Consider the following 14,561-nt stretch of genomic DNA (forward strand, 5'->3'; position numbering starts at 1 on the left):
CCAAACTTACAATATTTGGCACCAGAATGCCTGACAGGCTTGGGGAGAACTTTTGTTCTGGGGATGTCCAGATTCAATAGAGGATTTTGGGGAAGACTGCTGTACAACAAGTAGCCTCTATTCTAGGATGTTGGCGTAGTGTGCCCCATCCCGGTGCGTCACGATTCCGCAACAACTGCATACACGAACAACATATACATTGTATATACAGTTCTTAGCGAAGTTGCGAGTACGGTCATGTCTCTTATTACGTGCACTGGCGATATTCGGTGGGGACTCGGATTATGCCGGTCGTGGCCGGCTGGAGCGCCTCGATCAAGGCTATACAACAAGAGTAAAAGAGTGTGTTAAAGTCCTGGAACATCTTTTTGGGGGGAGGGGGGATTGCTGTGGTGCCTTGTGCTTCTGTTGTGGTGCCCCTTGCAAAATCCAATGTAAGTTCCATTTTTCCCTCATAGAAGTGCCCCTTACTATAGGAAAATTGCTGATGTTTCCCTCTGAGAATGAAATTCAAGGCCTGGCCACATATCAGGGCAGAGTTTACATGTAGACTGCCCTGTCTGTAGAATGCACTAACTATTCATGTGGGACTGACCATCAGGTCAGAGTCCTTGGTCTGAGGTCAGTGTTGAAGAGCAACTTGTAGTCCACTCAGAACAGCTGGACTTGACCTGCTGGGACTCTCCCTGTGACCACATGTGGTCTGGACGTGTGGCCTGGAATGGTCATGCTGGCAGTTTCTTTTTGTTGAGAACTTGTGTTAGGCTAATGAGAGTATTCATTCATTGGTATAGACCATGGCACAAGCTTGTTTGTAAAAGGGTGACCTTGTACATTCCAGAGTATTTCTTGACAGGAATGCTGAAAGTCATATTCTTCAAATATGTAAAAATCTAATTTCAAGAATATTTTTCTTGTGTTAATCCCTAAAGAAAACTTGTTGGTGTAATACGATTGGTTTCTTACTTCAGGTGAACCATTTTAGCAGTGTACTTACATGTCAATTGTCATGAGATCACCTACCCCTCAATAGCACACAAGATCAAGAATTGTGAAAATAACAACAGTATGTGACCCATTATTACCTGATTATGGCAATATTGTCCTTTTATTGTACTAATTTGTGTCCTAAATATCTCCCTAAAGGTTGCATAAAATCTCCTTGATTGCAAATGTTGGCAGCTCTGGATTAAATGACCAATGAGTGAACCAAACCTGGTGGAACATTCCCTTTACCTTTGAGCAACCTTTCTTTCCTGGACATTAGGGACAATGGATGTCTGCAGCAAGTGTGAAAATTGCTCAAGGTCAGGGAGGGAGGGGGGGGGGGGTTGGTGAGGTTAACTCTCAATGTTCACACTTGAAGGGTTAAATACAAAGAATGATGCAACTAAAGAAAATAGAACCCCATTAAAAATTCACACTAGCTGTTTGCTTGCCTGCCCATCCGTCTTCAACGATATCCCCCTCATTAGCCAATAACGGTCAGTAATTTGTAACCGACGACAAACCATGTGTAGTTACTGTTGAGGGTGAAGGTCGTTTAATAAGTCATGATGTAACCAGAATTTTGACAAGTTCATCTAAAATACATGTTCAATGTCTCCAGCATTAATGGCCTATTGGTTAGTTTTTAAGTCTATTTGGACGGCACATTTTCCACAACTTATACCCTGATTTTGCTTAATTAGTTGAAATTTCCTCATAGATGCCCTTTACCACAGAGAAAATGCCTTGGTGCCCTCAGGCCTGTAATATATCCTCCTTCTGTTGGATCCATGAATATTCCAAGCTAATTATAACAGGCTTCAGAGGTAGCACTTTAATACTTACAGAACTCACAGACCTTTACGAGCTCATGTTGTAGCAACAACTACTTCTTTATGATGAGAAGTCCCCTCCTACACGGAAGTTGTATGTCCCGGCCCATTTCCTACCTTTCGCCCAGGGAGTAGTTAATAAGCAGTTCTTTTTAGAATTAAAGACAGTGGACACTATTAATAGTTTGTCAAAGACCAGTCTTCTCACTTGGTGTATCTCATCATATACATAAAATAACAAACCTGTGAAAATTTGAGCTCAATCGGTCACCGAAGTTGCGAGATGATAATGAAAGAAAAAAACACCCTTGTCACACGAAGTTGTGTGCATTTAGATGCTTGATTTCGAGACCTCAAATTCTAAATCTGAGGTCTCGAAATCAATTTTGTGGACAATTACTTCTTTCTCGAAAACTACATCACTTCAGAGGGAGCCGTTATTCACAATGTTTTATACCATCAACCTCTCCCCATTACTCGTCACCAACTAAGGTTTTATGCTAATAATGTTTTGAGTAATTACCATCAGTGTCCACTGCCTTTAAGTAGTCTCCTGAAATCTTATCCATGACAGTAGAATAAATTGGAAGACAACTTCTCAAAAAACAAATCTAGGCCTAAAGTTAAGTAGATGTATACATGGTGTTACCTTAAACCAAAATGTACAATAACTAAGCTCAAGCAATCTTTGTACTACCACTACCCAGGTCTGTCCTGTTTCTGTCCATTTTCCATATTAAACCAACTGGTTTTAACTGTGTTTAACTAGTTTATCAACTGGTTTTCAACTAGTTCCAGTTAAACACAGTTTAACTAGGTTCAACTAGAATTTTGACCTGGGTATTAATTGATATATCTACCATTCTAATAAGGCTTTGTCTCGAAAAACTTTCAACAAAACCTAAAAATTTGAGGAGCGAGGAACAAACTTGTTTATAATTCAGGGGTTTAGACTTGTTGTTAGATGGCATTGATTATTTCAGTTGATCAGTCTGTATGTGTTGTGGCTGATCTGTCAAGCACACTGGAATCAGGCTCTGGTGTTTCTGACTAACCAGCAGAGTGTGAGTTTGAGTCTTGGTCTTGACATTTTGTGTCCTTTAAAAGCAACATCAGTAGGCACTTGTCCATAATTGGTTCATCCTTCGGATGGGATGTAAAGTAGTTGGTCCTGTGTCTTGTGCAATGGACATTCAAAACCCAGCACACTAAGTGTTAAGAGAAGGGGTTTAATGCCCCAGTGTTTACTGGTGTGATTGGCTGCAGAATGCGCTACAGCACCTTGTAAACCTATAGTCCTACATGGTGATATGTAAACAAATCGTTTAATATTCCGTACATAGCTTCGTAAACCTTTTAGAAAAATAGCCAGCGTTTTGAGACATCCTCAGGTGTAGTAAAATGCTATACAAGAACTGCGTATTACAATAATTATTACGGGGACCTCTTGCACGGTGCCAAATATCCAATCAGCATTTTTGGTTCATTCAAAACATTCAAACTTTGTAGCAAAGGCTGAATTAAGTTAAAAATACAGAGTTTTATAAAAACAGATTTGTCAAAAACTACAGAAAAGCATTGTGGAATATAAATTTGTTTTGAAAACGTGCATTTGAAAAATTAAAAAGGTACATCTTTATCATGCAGTGTTAACTAGCGAACTTTGAATCAAAACAATCATGTGGCAATTTTTGATCTGTCTGAATTGTGCACATTATAATCATTCAACTGTCTCGTAATGTACTCAGTCAACAGCTGCAGAACATTAAATGAGATTTATGTACTGTAAAACTAAAGTACATCCTGCAGGTACATTTTATGTGTGCATGGCCTTGATCCACTATGCCATGACCCCAGCTACATGTTACTATTTTGTTTTGTCTCTTTATAATAATATGAGCATAAAACTATGTATGACCTGAGGGGCCAATTTCATAGAGCTGCTTAAGCACAAAATTTTGCTTAAGCGAAAAAATCAGATTACCGGCCAAGACTCCACTCAATTGTCATGCTAAGTAAACAACAGCTAAAACCCAGTCACAAGCAATGTATATGGCATGAAATTTTGGCCAGTAACAGGTGTAAAATAAGCGAGCTATTTTCGTGCTTAAGCAATTTTTTTGCTTAAAGCAGCTCTATGAAATTGGCCCCTGGGCCCAGTTTCATAAAACTTAGTAAGCACAAAAACTTGCTAAGCATTGAAAAGGAATTGCTTTACAACAACAGCTTTACCAGCCAAAATCACATAAATTTACATTTTTGTGACTGGTAATCCACTTTGTTTTATGCTCAGCAGAGAAATGTGTCAAGCAGTATTTTTGCTGGTAACCTATTTGCATTTGGCAAACTTTCTCTGGCAATGCAGTGTACAGTTTAAGTTTATTACACTTTTCTGTCATAAACTCAAAATAAATGATGTTTTTTTTTTTTTTTTTTAGTCCACATTGTTTTTATTGCCACTTCCTACTGGTACTGCAGTTTGATTCACTAGGTTTTTATAGATTTGTTTTTGTTTTTGAAAATCACTTTTTAATTTACAAACTTTTGTTTTTTGTTATTAAACATGTTAATCGACCTTTTAATCACAGTCATGTTATGGGGTTGAATTGTAAACCTGGAATAACAACAAACTTATTCCAAAAATATTATGAGAAAGTCAAGCATGCTGAGAAAGTCTTGGTTTGATCTTCATTGTCTGTCAAACGTATTCTAACACGATTATCTTTAGGCTGCGGCTTGATCGTCATGTGAACAAGCATTGAAGCAAATAGGATGCCCTAAGCTTAGCAGCACCCTTAGAAACAGCCGTAGCTGTAGCCGCAGCCGCCAGTTTGACAGTTCAGACCAGATCCTAAACTTTATGTAAACTTCATAAAAATCTCCAGATGAAGGCTGGCTGTTTTTGCTCAACAGAGGGCGCTGTTTACAGTGACTGTGTGAAGTGGCTGTTCAGATGAGGAGTGAAAGAGTGATATTCTACTAAATAATTTTATATGGATACGGATGTAATGAGTGTGAAAAATGTTTTAAGTTTTCAACACCTGTTCACTTTTTTGTTTTTTGAAGGAATATTATTTTCTAGTAAATTAGATACTAAATTTTTCCATATGGAAATGAAAAAGTGGTGGCAGGATCAGAAATGTTCCTACATTTATTTTGTCTCTAGGATATATTCATTTTTAGAACTATGTTTCTTTTTCTTTAATTGGTCATTCATAATTGATCTTTTGAGATGGCACTCGTGACAACAACAAACTGTTACAAACAAATGTTCTTGGAATATTCTCAAAATATACTGTTTACTTTTTTTTTTTTTCAAGAAAGTTTAAATTTAAATTTTAATAGTTGCTGTAAACACAATACTTGACAAGTCTTAATTGTTAGTAATTTGTGAGCAAATTTTACAGGAAGTTTGTGTTACTTTGTATTCCCCCGTCCCCATTTTGAATTCATCCAGTAAAGCACTCGGTTAAAGTTTGGATAAAACAACTACATGTACATCATCCCAGCGTGATGGAGCTCGCATAAACGTCTAATCAGTGCCTGAAGCATGTCTGTAGTCAGGGTCGTCAAATCGTGCCTCTTAGATTCCACACGATAACTCACATAATCAGAATCAAATTGAGGCTAAGGAACAATGCAGATTGTCAAAAAGGGGTCGTCCCAATGTTTGAGTCTTCTACATCATCTTTTTGTGCTGTGTTTGCTGCCCTTGCTTGACCTACATTCATCTCGGGACGATTAATTACAGTTTATTGAGGGCACAATGCCTTTGGAATATGGATTTAAAGATAGAATTCTTGATTGGTGAGGAGGGAGGGAATAAAAGATTTCGGATATTCTTGGGAATGCTTATTAATTTATAAACTCAGTAATGGCCTTAGCAGATATATATATTTTTTTTAGCCATTTAATTGGATAGGTCGAGGGCAATAGTAATTATTTTGCATTTGTACCTTTTTTTGGTGGCTACATGTATTTAAAGCAGTTTGCAACAGTTTTTTTTAAACCTGTTTTTTTTTTCCTTTTCATAAAAGGGATACCACTATCAAGTAATAAATAGTAACTTGAAAAAAAAAAAAAAAAAAAAAAAAATCATAAATTAAAACCTTCAAAAATTAATAATGGTTATAATCTGTCATGCCTTTAGCCTGAACCTAAAATAACAATATTCTTTCTTTTGAAAAACCAAAATTAATGTTCTTTATTCCCGATGCAAATTTAACATCTGTTTATTTGTATATCGTTGTGGTACTGGCTGCCAGAACATAGGATTCCAACTGCCTCTAGCTATCGGGCAGTCTCAGTAGGCTAGTCGGTAAGACACTGCTCTACTGAATTGCAAGGGTCGTGGGTTCGAGTCTCACCAGAGTATACAGTGCTAACATACATCGGTGAATGGGTAAAAACCAAAATTAATCTTCTTTCTTTTGAAGGTGGTCTGGTTCACCTGATCCAACCCAGCCCTTCTCAGAACCAACCTCTCCCAGAAGAATTAAATACAATTTATAGTCTATCTAACAATCCACATCTCGCATCTAGATTTAAACATCACCTACTAAAATCCCCAGTTATAAATCCCACATGGTTTTTTTTTTTTAAGTTTAATGGATTCAGAAAAAAATGAATGTAATTCAGTTTGATTTATAAACGTTTCACTGCAATAACCTATCTTTTTGAAAGTTTGTATATACTCAGCGCATTGAGTACCTTGTTTGGTGTATACGTGCGCTATAAAAGACTTTGATATTATAATTAGTATTATTAATAATAAAGATTGCAAGTTCCCTGCTCAATCATAAAGTGAGCTTTAAGTTCTAATTTAGGAATCTGAATCACATTGACCATTTACTCTGAACAAATACATCATAGCTCGTGCACAACTCATGCACACTAATTGTCATTTGTACAGTTAAAAAAATCAATGAATATTTAATGTCTCAAGTGGCATTGCCATGGCAACCCATCAATCTCAGGGTAGAAGATTTTTGCTTTTTTTTCCTCCTGTGAGTTGGGGCTTTTCTTGGTTGATGGGGATTGGTCGGGGCCCTTGACCATGACAAAATAGACCAAGCATAATGAACGCGAGTCTTGGTTTTATGACGTACGCTCTGTATTGTGTTTAGCGACTGAAGGTTGGGTAAATCCGTTAATGCGTCTCACAGCGACTCCTAGGTATTGATCACATGATGGTTGCTCCATTTGTGCCGGTAAAATCTATTGTGTATTCGGCTTCATTGCAACCATAATGTGCAGCTAGATCTAAATTGAATAACAAGGTCATTGCTATGGCTGCAGCCAGTGGCTTACAGCCACAGTGCTGAAGTATAGGGAGAGTTAGCCAAGCTGAAGCCAAAAGCTTGAAGCTAGGGGGCATTTTCATAAAACTGTTAAGCAGAAAACACTTAGCCAATTTCTTTGCTAAGCAAAACTTTGGAAATAATGTACGGAATGTCAACTGCTCCAAAATTAATGACAAGCACTAGTCTGAGTCAGTGTAGAAGTGCGATGTTTCTAGTTTTTGAGGCATTAAAGCCATTGGAAACTTTCGGTATTGTCCAAGTCCCACACTTCGTGTATCACAACTTATATATTAACAAACCTGTGAAAATTTAGGCTCAATCGGTCATCGGAGTCGGGAGAAAATAACCGGAAAACCCACCCTTGGTTTCTGCACGTTTCGCCGTGTCATGACATGTGTTTAAAATAAATCTGTAATTCTCGCTATCGAGAATTGATATTGTTTTCATGTTTTCTCAAAAAGTAAAGCATTTCATGGAATAATATTTCAAGATAAGTCTTTCACCATTACCTTCTGTAAACCCTGTAAATTATTTGTAAATCTGTGAACTTTTAATTTCTTTTATGTACCGAAAGTGTATAATGGCTTTAAAATCCAATTGTTTTATTGCAGTAGGCAGTAGAATAAAAAGTAAGGGCGTGTTTCCAGAGAACAAAATCTACACAGCGAAAATAACACACAGATGATATCACAAACCAAATAGTTTGATTTTATCCCAATGAAGTTGTGGCTTCAGAAAAGGTTTACAACAGCCTGTTTATTTGTTCTCTTACAAGGCCAGTTTTTCTTAAGATGCAGCGTTTTTTCTTAGATATGGCGTTTTGTCTTAGATATGCCATTTTGTCTTAGATGTTTCATCTGAGTGTCAATGAGAACATCAAGGCCAAAACGTTCTCCGCATGGAGCCTGTAATGGATGGCTTCTGTGACCTTAGTGTGTAATTTACTGGCTTGATGCCTAATGAAGAACTGATAATTGGTTGAATGCAATGAATGAATGATTGAATGAATGAATGAGATGAGGAGCATCAGAGCAAACACCATCAACTTACTTAAAGACCCTCTTCTTTCCCAACTTAAGCACTCCCTAGATGAGCTGTTAAAACCAGTCATTAATTAACTCATGTAAGTCGTAAGTGTTGAATAACTTCTGAGCAGTGAAGTGATCACATTCAAGTGAACATAATATCAACCGGGAGAAACTCTCCTAGCCCAACAAGTATCATGTACACTACACATTTCTTTAGCTTCAATCTGAACTTCCCTCAAACATTTTCAGCCCCAACTCCAATCCCCCAAAATAAAAAAAATAATAAATCGGCCTGTATTAGTCCAAATTCTGTCTTTAAATGAAAAAATGAAATTGTTTTACTCATTTCTTAAAATTTACAGCACCTCAGCAAGTAATATTTTTAAGGGAAGCTTTATACCATCATTATCTTTAAACTCTGTAAGTTTAACTGTCTGTTTAAGTGTTAATGTGTCACGAGTACAAAGAGTACCCAAGCCCTTTAATTTACCAAGAAACTTAAACTCTTTAATTCTTTCTTTGCAGCAGCCTTTAAGCAGTGATAGGAAGACTGGAGACGGACGCAACGAGTCCGTCATCGTCATCGATAGCGATAGTGACGGTGAACGGGAGCATGCATCCTCGCATTGCCACGGCAACCCAGACTCAGTGCAATCGTCTTTGTCTCCCAAGTCAGGTAGCAGTAACAGCCGGCCAGCATCTGCAGGTAGGTTTTAAAATCTTTGTATTTTAGTTTTAGTTTTTTTGAAAATCTAACACTGCAAGATCCTATCACAGGATGAATGGGAGACAGTGAAGAAACTTACAATATGGGCGGGAAACCCCACATGGGGGAACCTTGTCAGTCAGGGCCCAATATCATAGAGCTGCTAAGCACAAAAATTTGCTTAGCATGAAATTTTTTCCTTGGTAAAAACAGGATTACCAACAAAATGTTCTAGTGATTTTCAGGATTTGCAAATAACAGCTGAATCCCAGTAACTAGCAATATACAACAATTGGAAATTTGGTTGGTAATCCTGTTTTTATCAAGGAAGAAATTCCATGCTAAGCAAATTTGTGTGCTTAGCGGCTCTATGAAATTGGGCCCTGGTAGGGAGTGAAAACCAAATTCAATGTGCAAGGCTCTGGTCTAAGGAGGGATTCGAACCAGGGTCAACAGAGTTAGGTAGTACGCATGCACACATGCCAAAATTCTCTAGTAACCAGGGCCCAATTTTATAAAGCCTGTAAGCACAACATCTTGCTTAGCATGATATTTCTTCCTTAATAAAAACAGAATAACCAACCAAACGGGTAATCCTGTTTTTATCAAGGAAGAAATGTCATGCTAAGCAAATGTTTGTGCTTACATGCTTTATGAAATTGGGCCTGTGTAATCACGGAATTCCCTGCTGACTCTTTGTTATAGCGTTGTCCTTTCTCTATGGTTATAGTAAGCAGAGCCTTCTGATCCCCAATCCTCCTCTTTGTATGGAACTACCCCCTCATGTGACAGTTTGTCTTTGGAAATGTGTTACTTGCAGAGAATTGTTTTGTGTTGCACTGTTGTTCACACTGGTTTAATTCATTTCCCACAGTCTTTTTGAAGTGCTTGAAAATGTTTTTATCTTAAACAGCGCAATTTATTCGTACTACTCAAAATATTATCTTTTATGTGTTTTTACGTCTGTAAAGGCAAAATGCCAAAGCGCATTTACATGGAACATTTTGTTGCAGATTGAAACAAAGATAAACATTTACAAAATGATTATCCATGCAGGAAACTGATTATCTTAACAAAAATTAATATGCTTCTAATGTGTGCATAGAGACGTGTGAGGCAAATTTCTGGTTTTCACACAGAAATATTTTTACATAATTTGGTATAAAGAAGCTCTCTCCTTTTTCAAATGTCGCCCTCATGTGGTATGATCTGTCCAAGCTACTTTGTAGGTTATGACGGCTGCATTGTGTGTTTAGCCTATATCTCGCACTATGATCTACTCATGACTGCTCAATAGAGGGGGCTGTTGTTAGTATCCATTGGGAATAATTATAATATATGTATTCTTTTGGTGATCACTATGGTCCTTTCTCTATGGTTTAGTTTTGTCTTTTCCTTTTGGATTCTTATCTTAAGGTTTGTGTTTATCTGGTATCGATATTCCCTCCTTCTGATGCTTAAATTGGTGGTAACTGAAAAAAACAAACAGAGGTTGGTTCTCATTTATACACAAAATTCCTCGCAATTAACAAACTTAAAGGACAAAATTCTTGTTTTCTTAATTTTTATTTGCGGTACTGCAAAATAAAAATGAGTATGGATTAAAACAATCAACCTATCTGTCCTTAATAGCTGCTGTACAACATGTATCTCTTAACAATATTGGAGTAAATGATCATCGATCATAGCATGGGGGTTTATTATTTGAAGGGAAAAAAAAACACCAAGGAGACCACCAACATTAGGGCTAGACAGCTTAGTTGGAAGAGCGCCGGCACTTTAATCCAGAGGCCAGGTTAAATCTTCACGTTCACCCTAAACTATAAATAAATTTTAAAATAATCAATGGTTTTACAGAATTGTTCACTGGTTGATGAAACCAACTGCAGTTTTAATCAAACAGAAGCCTGGTAAATCCTCGGGAAAAGTGGATTATAATCCCTCTACCAGTATGTTTCTGAAAAGAAAGGCTTTAGGATTAGTTTTCTATTTCTACTGCTCGTGACAGATTATGAATTAGTGATATGTGATTTTTATGCAGGCATGAATTGTACCGTCTTAAGTCTGGTTTCAGATTGTTGTTGAACCTCTGAAAAATCAGCAAAATACTTTTTTATTTGCCTGAAAAGTTTATCCAAACATATACCATGTAATTCATCACAAGTAAGTCATTTTTAGTTTGTGGAAGTGTCGTGGCTGAGCGGTTAAGAGCACCAAATTCAAACTCTGGTGTTTCTGATCTGTAGAGTGTGGGTTCGAATCCCCAGCCGTAACACTCCTTAAAGCAAGACACTTACCCATTGCATCGTCCTTCGGATGGGATGTTAAGCCGTTGGTCCCATGTGTTGGTCTCAGAATTCATCACTGCAATAACATATCTTTCTGAAAGTTTGTATATATACTCGGCGCCTTGAGTACCTTGTTTGGACGTGCACTATATAAGACTTTGATATCATATTATATCAGTACTCAATAAAAATGTTCTTACTGTTTTTTTAAGAGGCAAGCATATCATGCCTGTTTATGACTGTTAAAATGTTTGCAGAAAAGCAGCAGGAATTCTCCTGGTTGAACAAAACATTTTAAGTCAGTTTATTTATCTATCTATTTGATTGATGCACAGACTATTCCCTGCAAACTGTCTTTGTCAAATCCATAATTTCTTTGCAACAACAAAGACTATGATTACACATTTTAGGCAAGAATGCACTGTTTTGGAAACTGTGGCTGAACAGTTGAAGTAAAAAAAATAAAGTCTCATCAAAGCTTTTGATAATGTTATTATTTTTATTGCTTTGTGTTTAGAAAATTAATTCAAAAAATTTGCCTGGAGAGATTCAGCTAAGAAGAAAACATTTCATAAATTTTAAAGAGTAAAACTCTGAAAAATCTTCTTGTATATCTTTATGCTATTTGCCATATTTAACTATTATCTTAAATATTACAGAGGAGTCTACATGATACAGTGATCGTGAGGTTTGGCTATTATAATGGTTTTATTGTCACGATATACCCATAGACACATGTACCGTGAAATTCAATTTGGTTTGCCAGTCTAAAGACATTAAAGTATACAGTAATACACTAGAACCGTAGGCTACAATAAACACTATGCACACATTATGCAAAGATAACAACAGTCAAAAGTTACAGACCCCCAGAAACCATTTCGAACACGTATTAATCACCTAAAAAAAGAAGGATTCTTGAATATTTATCAGCTCTTTTGTGTGTAAAAACATGGTGTGTTACTAACTGTTGTGCAAATAAAAATCAGTTTTTAGCTATTTACAAACATCTGGTATTTCCTCCATGGTACAACTACTTACAAATTGGAACTCTACTGCTATTGTCTGCCGTTTGCCATGGGTTTACAGTAGCAAAAAAACATTATATAATAGACGTTAAATTTGCATCAGGGATAAAGAAAACATTTGTTCATTAGCCAATAAAATTCCTCCGTAATGATGTAAACATTATTCAAGTTGCACATGTAAATAGAAACAGACAAACAAAACATTGGAGTGTATGACATCATCAGCCCCTGCATAATTGATCAGAATTTAAGGCCCGCCTCTCCAACCGACTAGTAAACACAACCTATGCATAATTTAGTGCATTTAAAACCTTTCCCCTGCAAGAGCCAGACCACCCCTGTAACGTGAATGGATGCTTCTGCTGATCCCATGTAATGGAATCTGCACCTGTCCCCTCTTTGTTATGCAAATGAAGGAGACACCTGATAATGACCAATCAATTACTGTAGTTCTGGTCTGTGTATTAGGGCTGTGTGATTTTGTCAATTAGGGGTGTTTCAGGGGAGGGCACTGTTTACTGAAACATGGATTACGGTGGAGTAGTTAATCCACAGATGTTGATAATGATCTGCTGTTTTTTCCACTGCTTCAATTTTGAGATTTTTTAAAACACAGGAATACCGGTAAATCTTTGGTTTTTGCTTTACCTGTTTTGGTGATTTTAAGTGAGTGTGAATGTTACAGTGGTAACACACATCGGTGTATGGGTAAAAAAAAAAAAAAAAAAAAAAAAAAAAAGTAATATTCTTTTTCCAGATGCAAATTTAACATCTCTTATGAACGTTACTTTTTTTTGGAGATCTACTGGATAATTTTGCCATAAGGCAATCAGTGCTATAAATTGTGTAAGAGTGGCACGTATGTTAATTTTTTTGTTATTTTACTATAGTATTAGTATTAGTATGGAGAATGAAAACCATTTCTACCATCATTCTTATTGGGGTACCCGCTGCCAAAACATAGGATTCGAGTTGCCTCTAGCTACCGGGCAACCTCGGTAGTCTAGTTGGTAAGACACTGCTCTAGAATTGCAAAGGTCGTGGGTTCGAATCCCACCCGAGTAACATGCCTGTGATGTTTTTTTCATAGGACTCGGGGAAAGTACTGAGTATACAGTGCTAACACACATCGGTGTATGGGTAAAAACCAAAAATTAATAACATTCTTGTTGTCAGAAAAAAAATTTTTAATATAAATTTTGGCTTGACATTTTTACACTCTTTATTTCCACGTTGAACACTTAAGAAAAAGAAGCTTTTGTTCACTCAAGCAAAAAGCTGTATGTTTAATGCCATCTTGATTAAGTTACTCTAAAGTTTTTAAAGAGCGAGACAAAAAAACAAAAAAACAAAAACAAAAACAAAAAACGGACTACACTAATCAGACTAGCATTCATTGAAAAATTAGTGACACCAGATGGCTGGTTTACTCTTCTAAATTTCACGCATGTCCGCTCATCATCAAGGGTGAAAAGCTCCGAAGACTGTTCTTGAACTCTTTGTCAACTATTACAGTATCTTTTGCCGTATAATTTAATACCGCTATCATTCAGTTTTTCTCTATCAACTATCTACTTATACTTGTCTTTTTCCCTAGTACAATTTAGTGCCATTATTGTTAAGTTTTAGTCAATGTTGAAGTTCCTTTTCCTAGTACATTTTGATGCCATTAAATATCACTTGTTTGATACAATTTCAACTATTACACTGCCTTTCAATTTCAACAATTACAGTGCCTTTCCCTACACTACTAATTGTTTAGTTTTATTTGATATCAACTTATTACATGTCCCTTTTTTCAGTACAATTTAATACCATTGTAATTATAGTTTTATTCAATTTCAACTATTAAAGTCTCCTTTCCCAGTACAATTTGATACCAATTGTTCAACTCTATTCGATATCAACTATGTTGCCTTCCCTTTATTTCAGTACAGTACCACTATCCTCTTAGTTGTATTCGGTGTCAACTATCCCTTTTCCAGTACACTTCTATACCGTTATAGTTATATTCCACATCAAATCTTACAGGTTTTTTTCCCCCAGTACAATTTAAAACCATTATCGTAAGATTTTTATTCAGTCCCAGTTTTATTTTTTCTACCACCCAACCCCATGATATCAGTCACCAACATTTGCACAGCATCTGAGCTGGTATCAGATAAGATTATCTTTATACACTAAAGAGATTCAAATAGGGTTATTTAATCTGTTGGTAAAAAGATAACATGTGTGTGTTTTATTCATCTGAATGCTGCTGTTTAAGTGTTGGTGTCTGGAATTGTATGTGCAGGTGAACAAACTTTCATTAGGTACGTACCTTTGGGTTTGTTTTGTTTGGTTATTTTCATTCCTAATGCTATTGTAAATATTTGAAAGTCTGACACT

At 36.5% G+C, this 14,561-nt stretch overlaps 1 protein-coding gene across 9 annotated transcripts in view; it reads left to right on the forward strand.

Moving 5' to 3' along the window:
- The window catches only part of LOC139934558 (uncharacterized), a 142,494-nt gene that overhangs the window by 70,839 nt on the left and 57,094 nt on the right, over positions 1–14,561 (forward strand). For 5 of the 9 annotated variants that reach the window (XM_071928818.1, XM_071928820.1, XM_071928824.1 and 2 more), the window contains exon 2: positions 8,677–8,857. In XM_071928818.1, coding sequence (XP_071784919.1) covers positions 8,677–8,857 — 181 coding nt within the window. The remainder of the gene's footprint in view (positions 1–8,676; positions 8,858–14,561) is intronic. The other 4 variants (XM_071928819.1, XM_071928822.1, XM_071928823.1 and 1 more) reach the window with 1 other exon arrangement.

This window comes from Asterias amurensis, chromosome 3 (assembly GCF_032118995.1).
Source record: "Asterias amurensis chromosome 3, ASM3211899v1".
Lineage (NCBI taxonomy): Eukaryota > Metazoa > Echinodermata > Asteroidea > Forcipulatida > Asteriidae > Asterias > Asterias amurensis.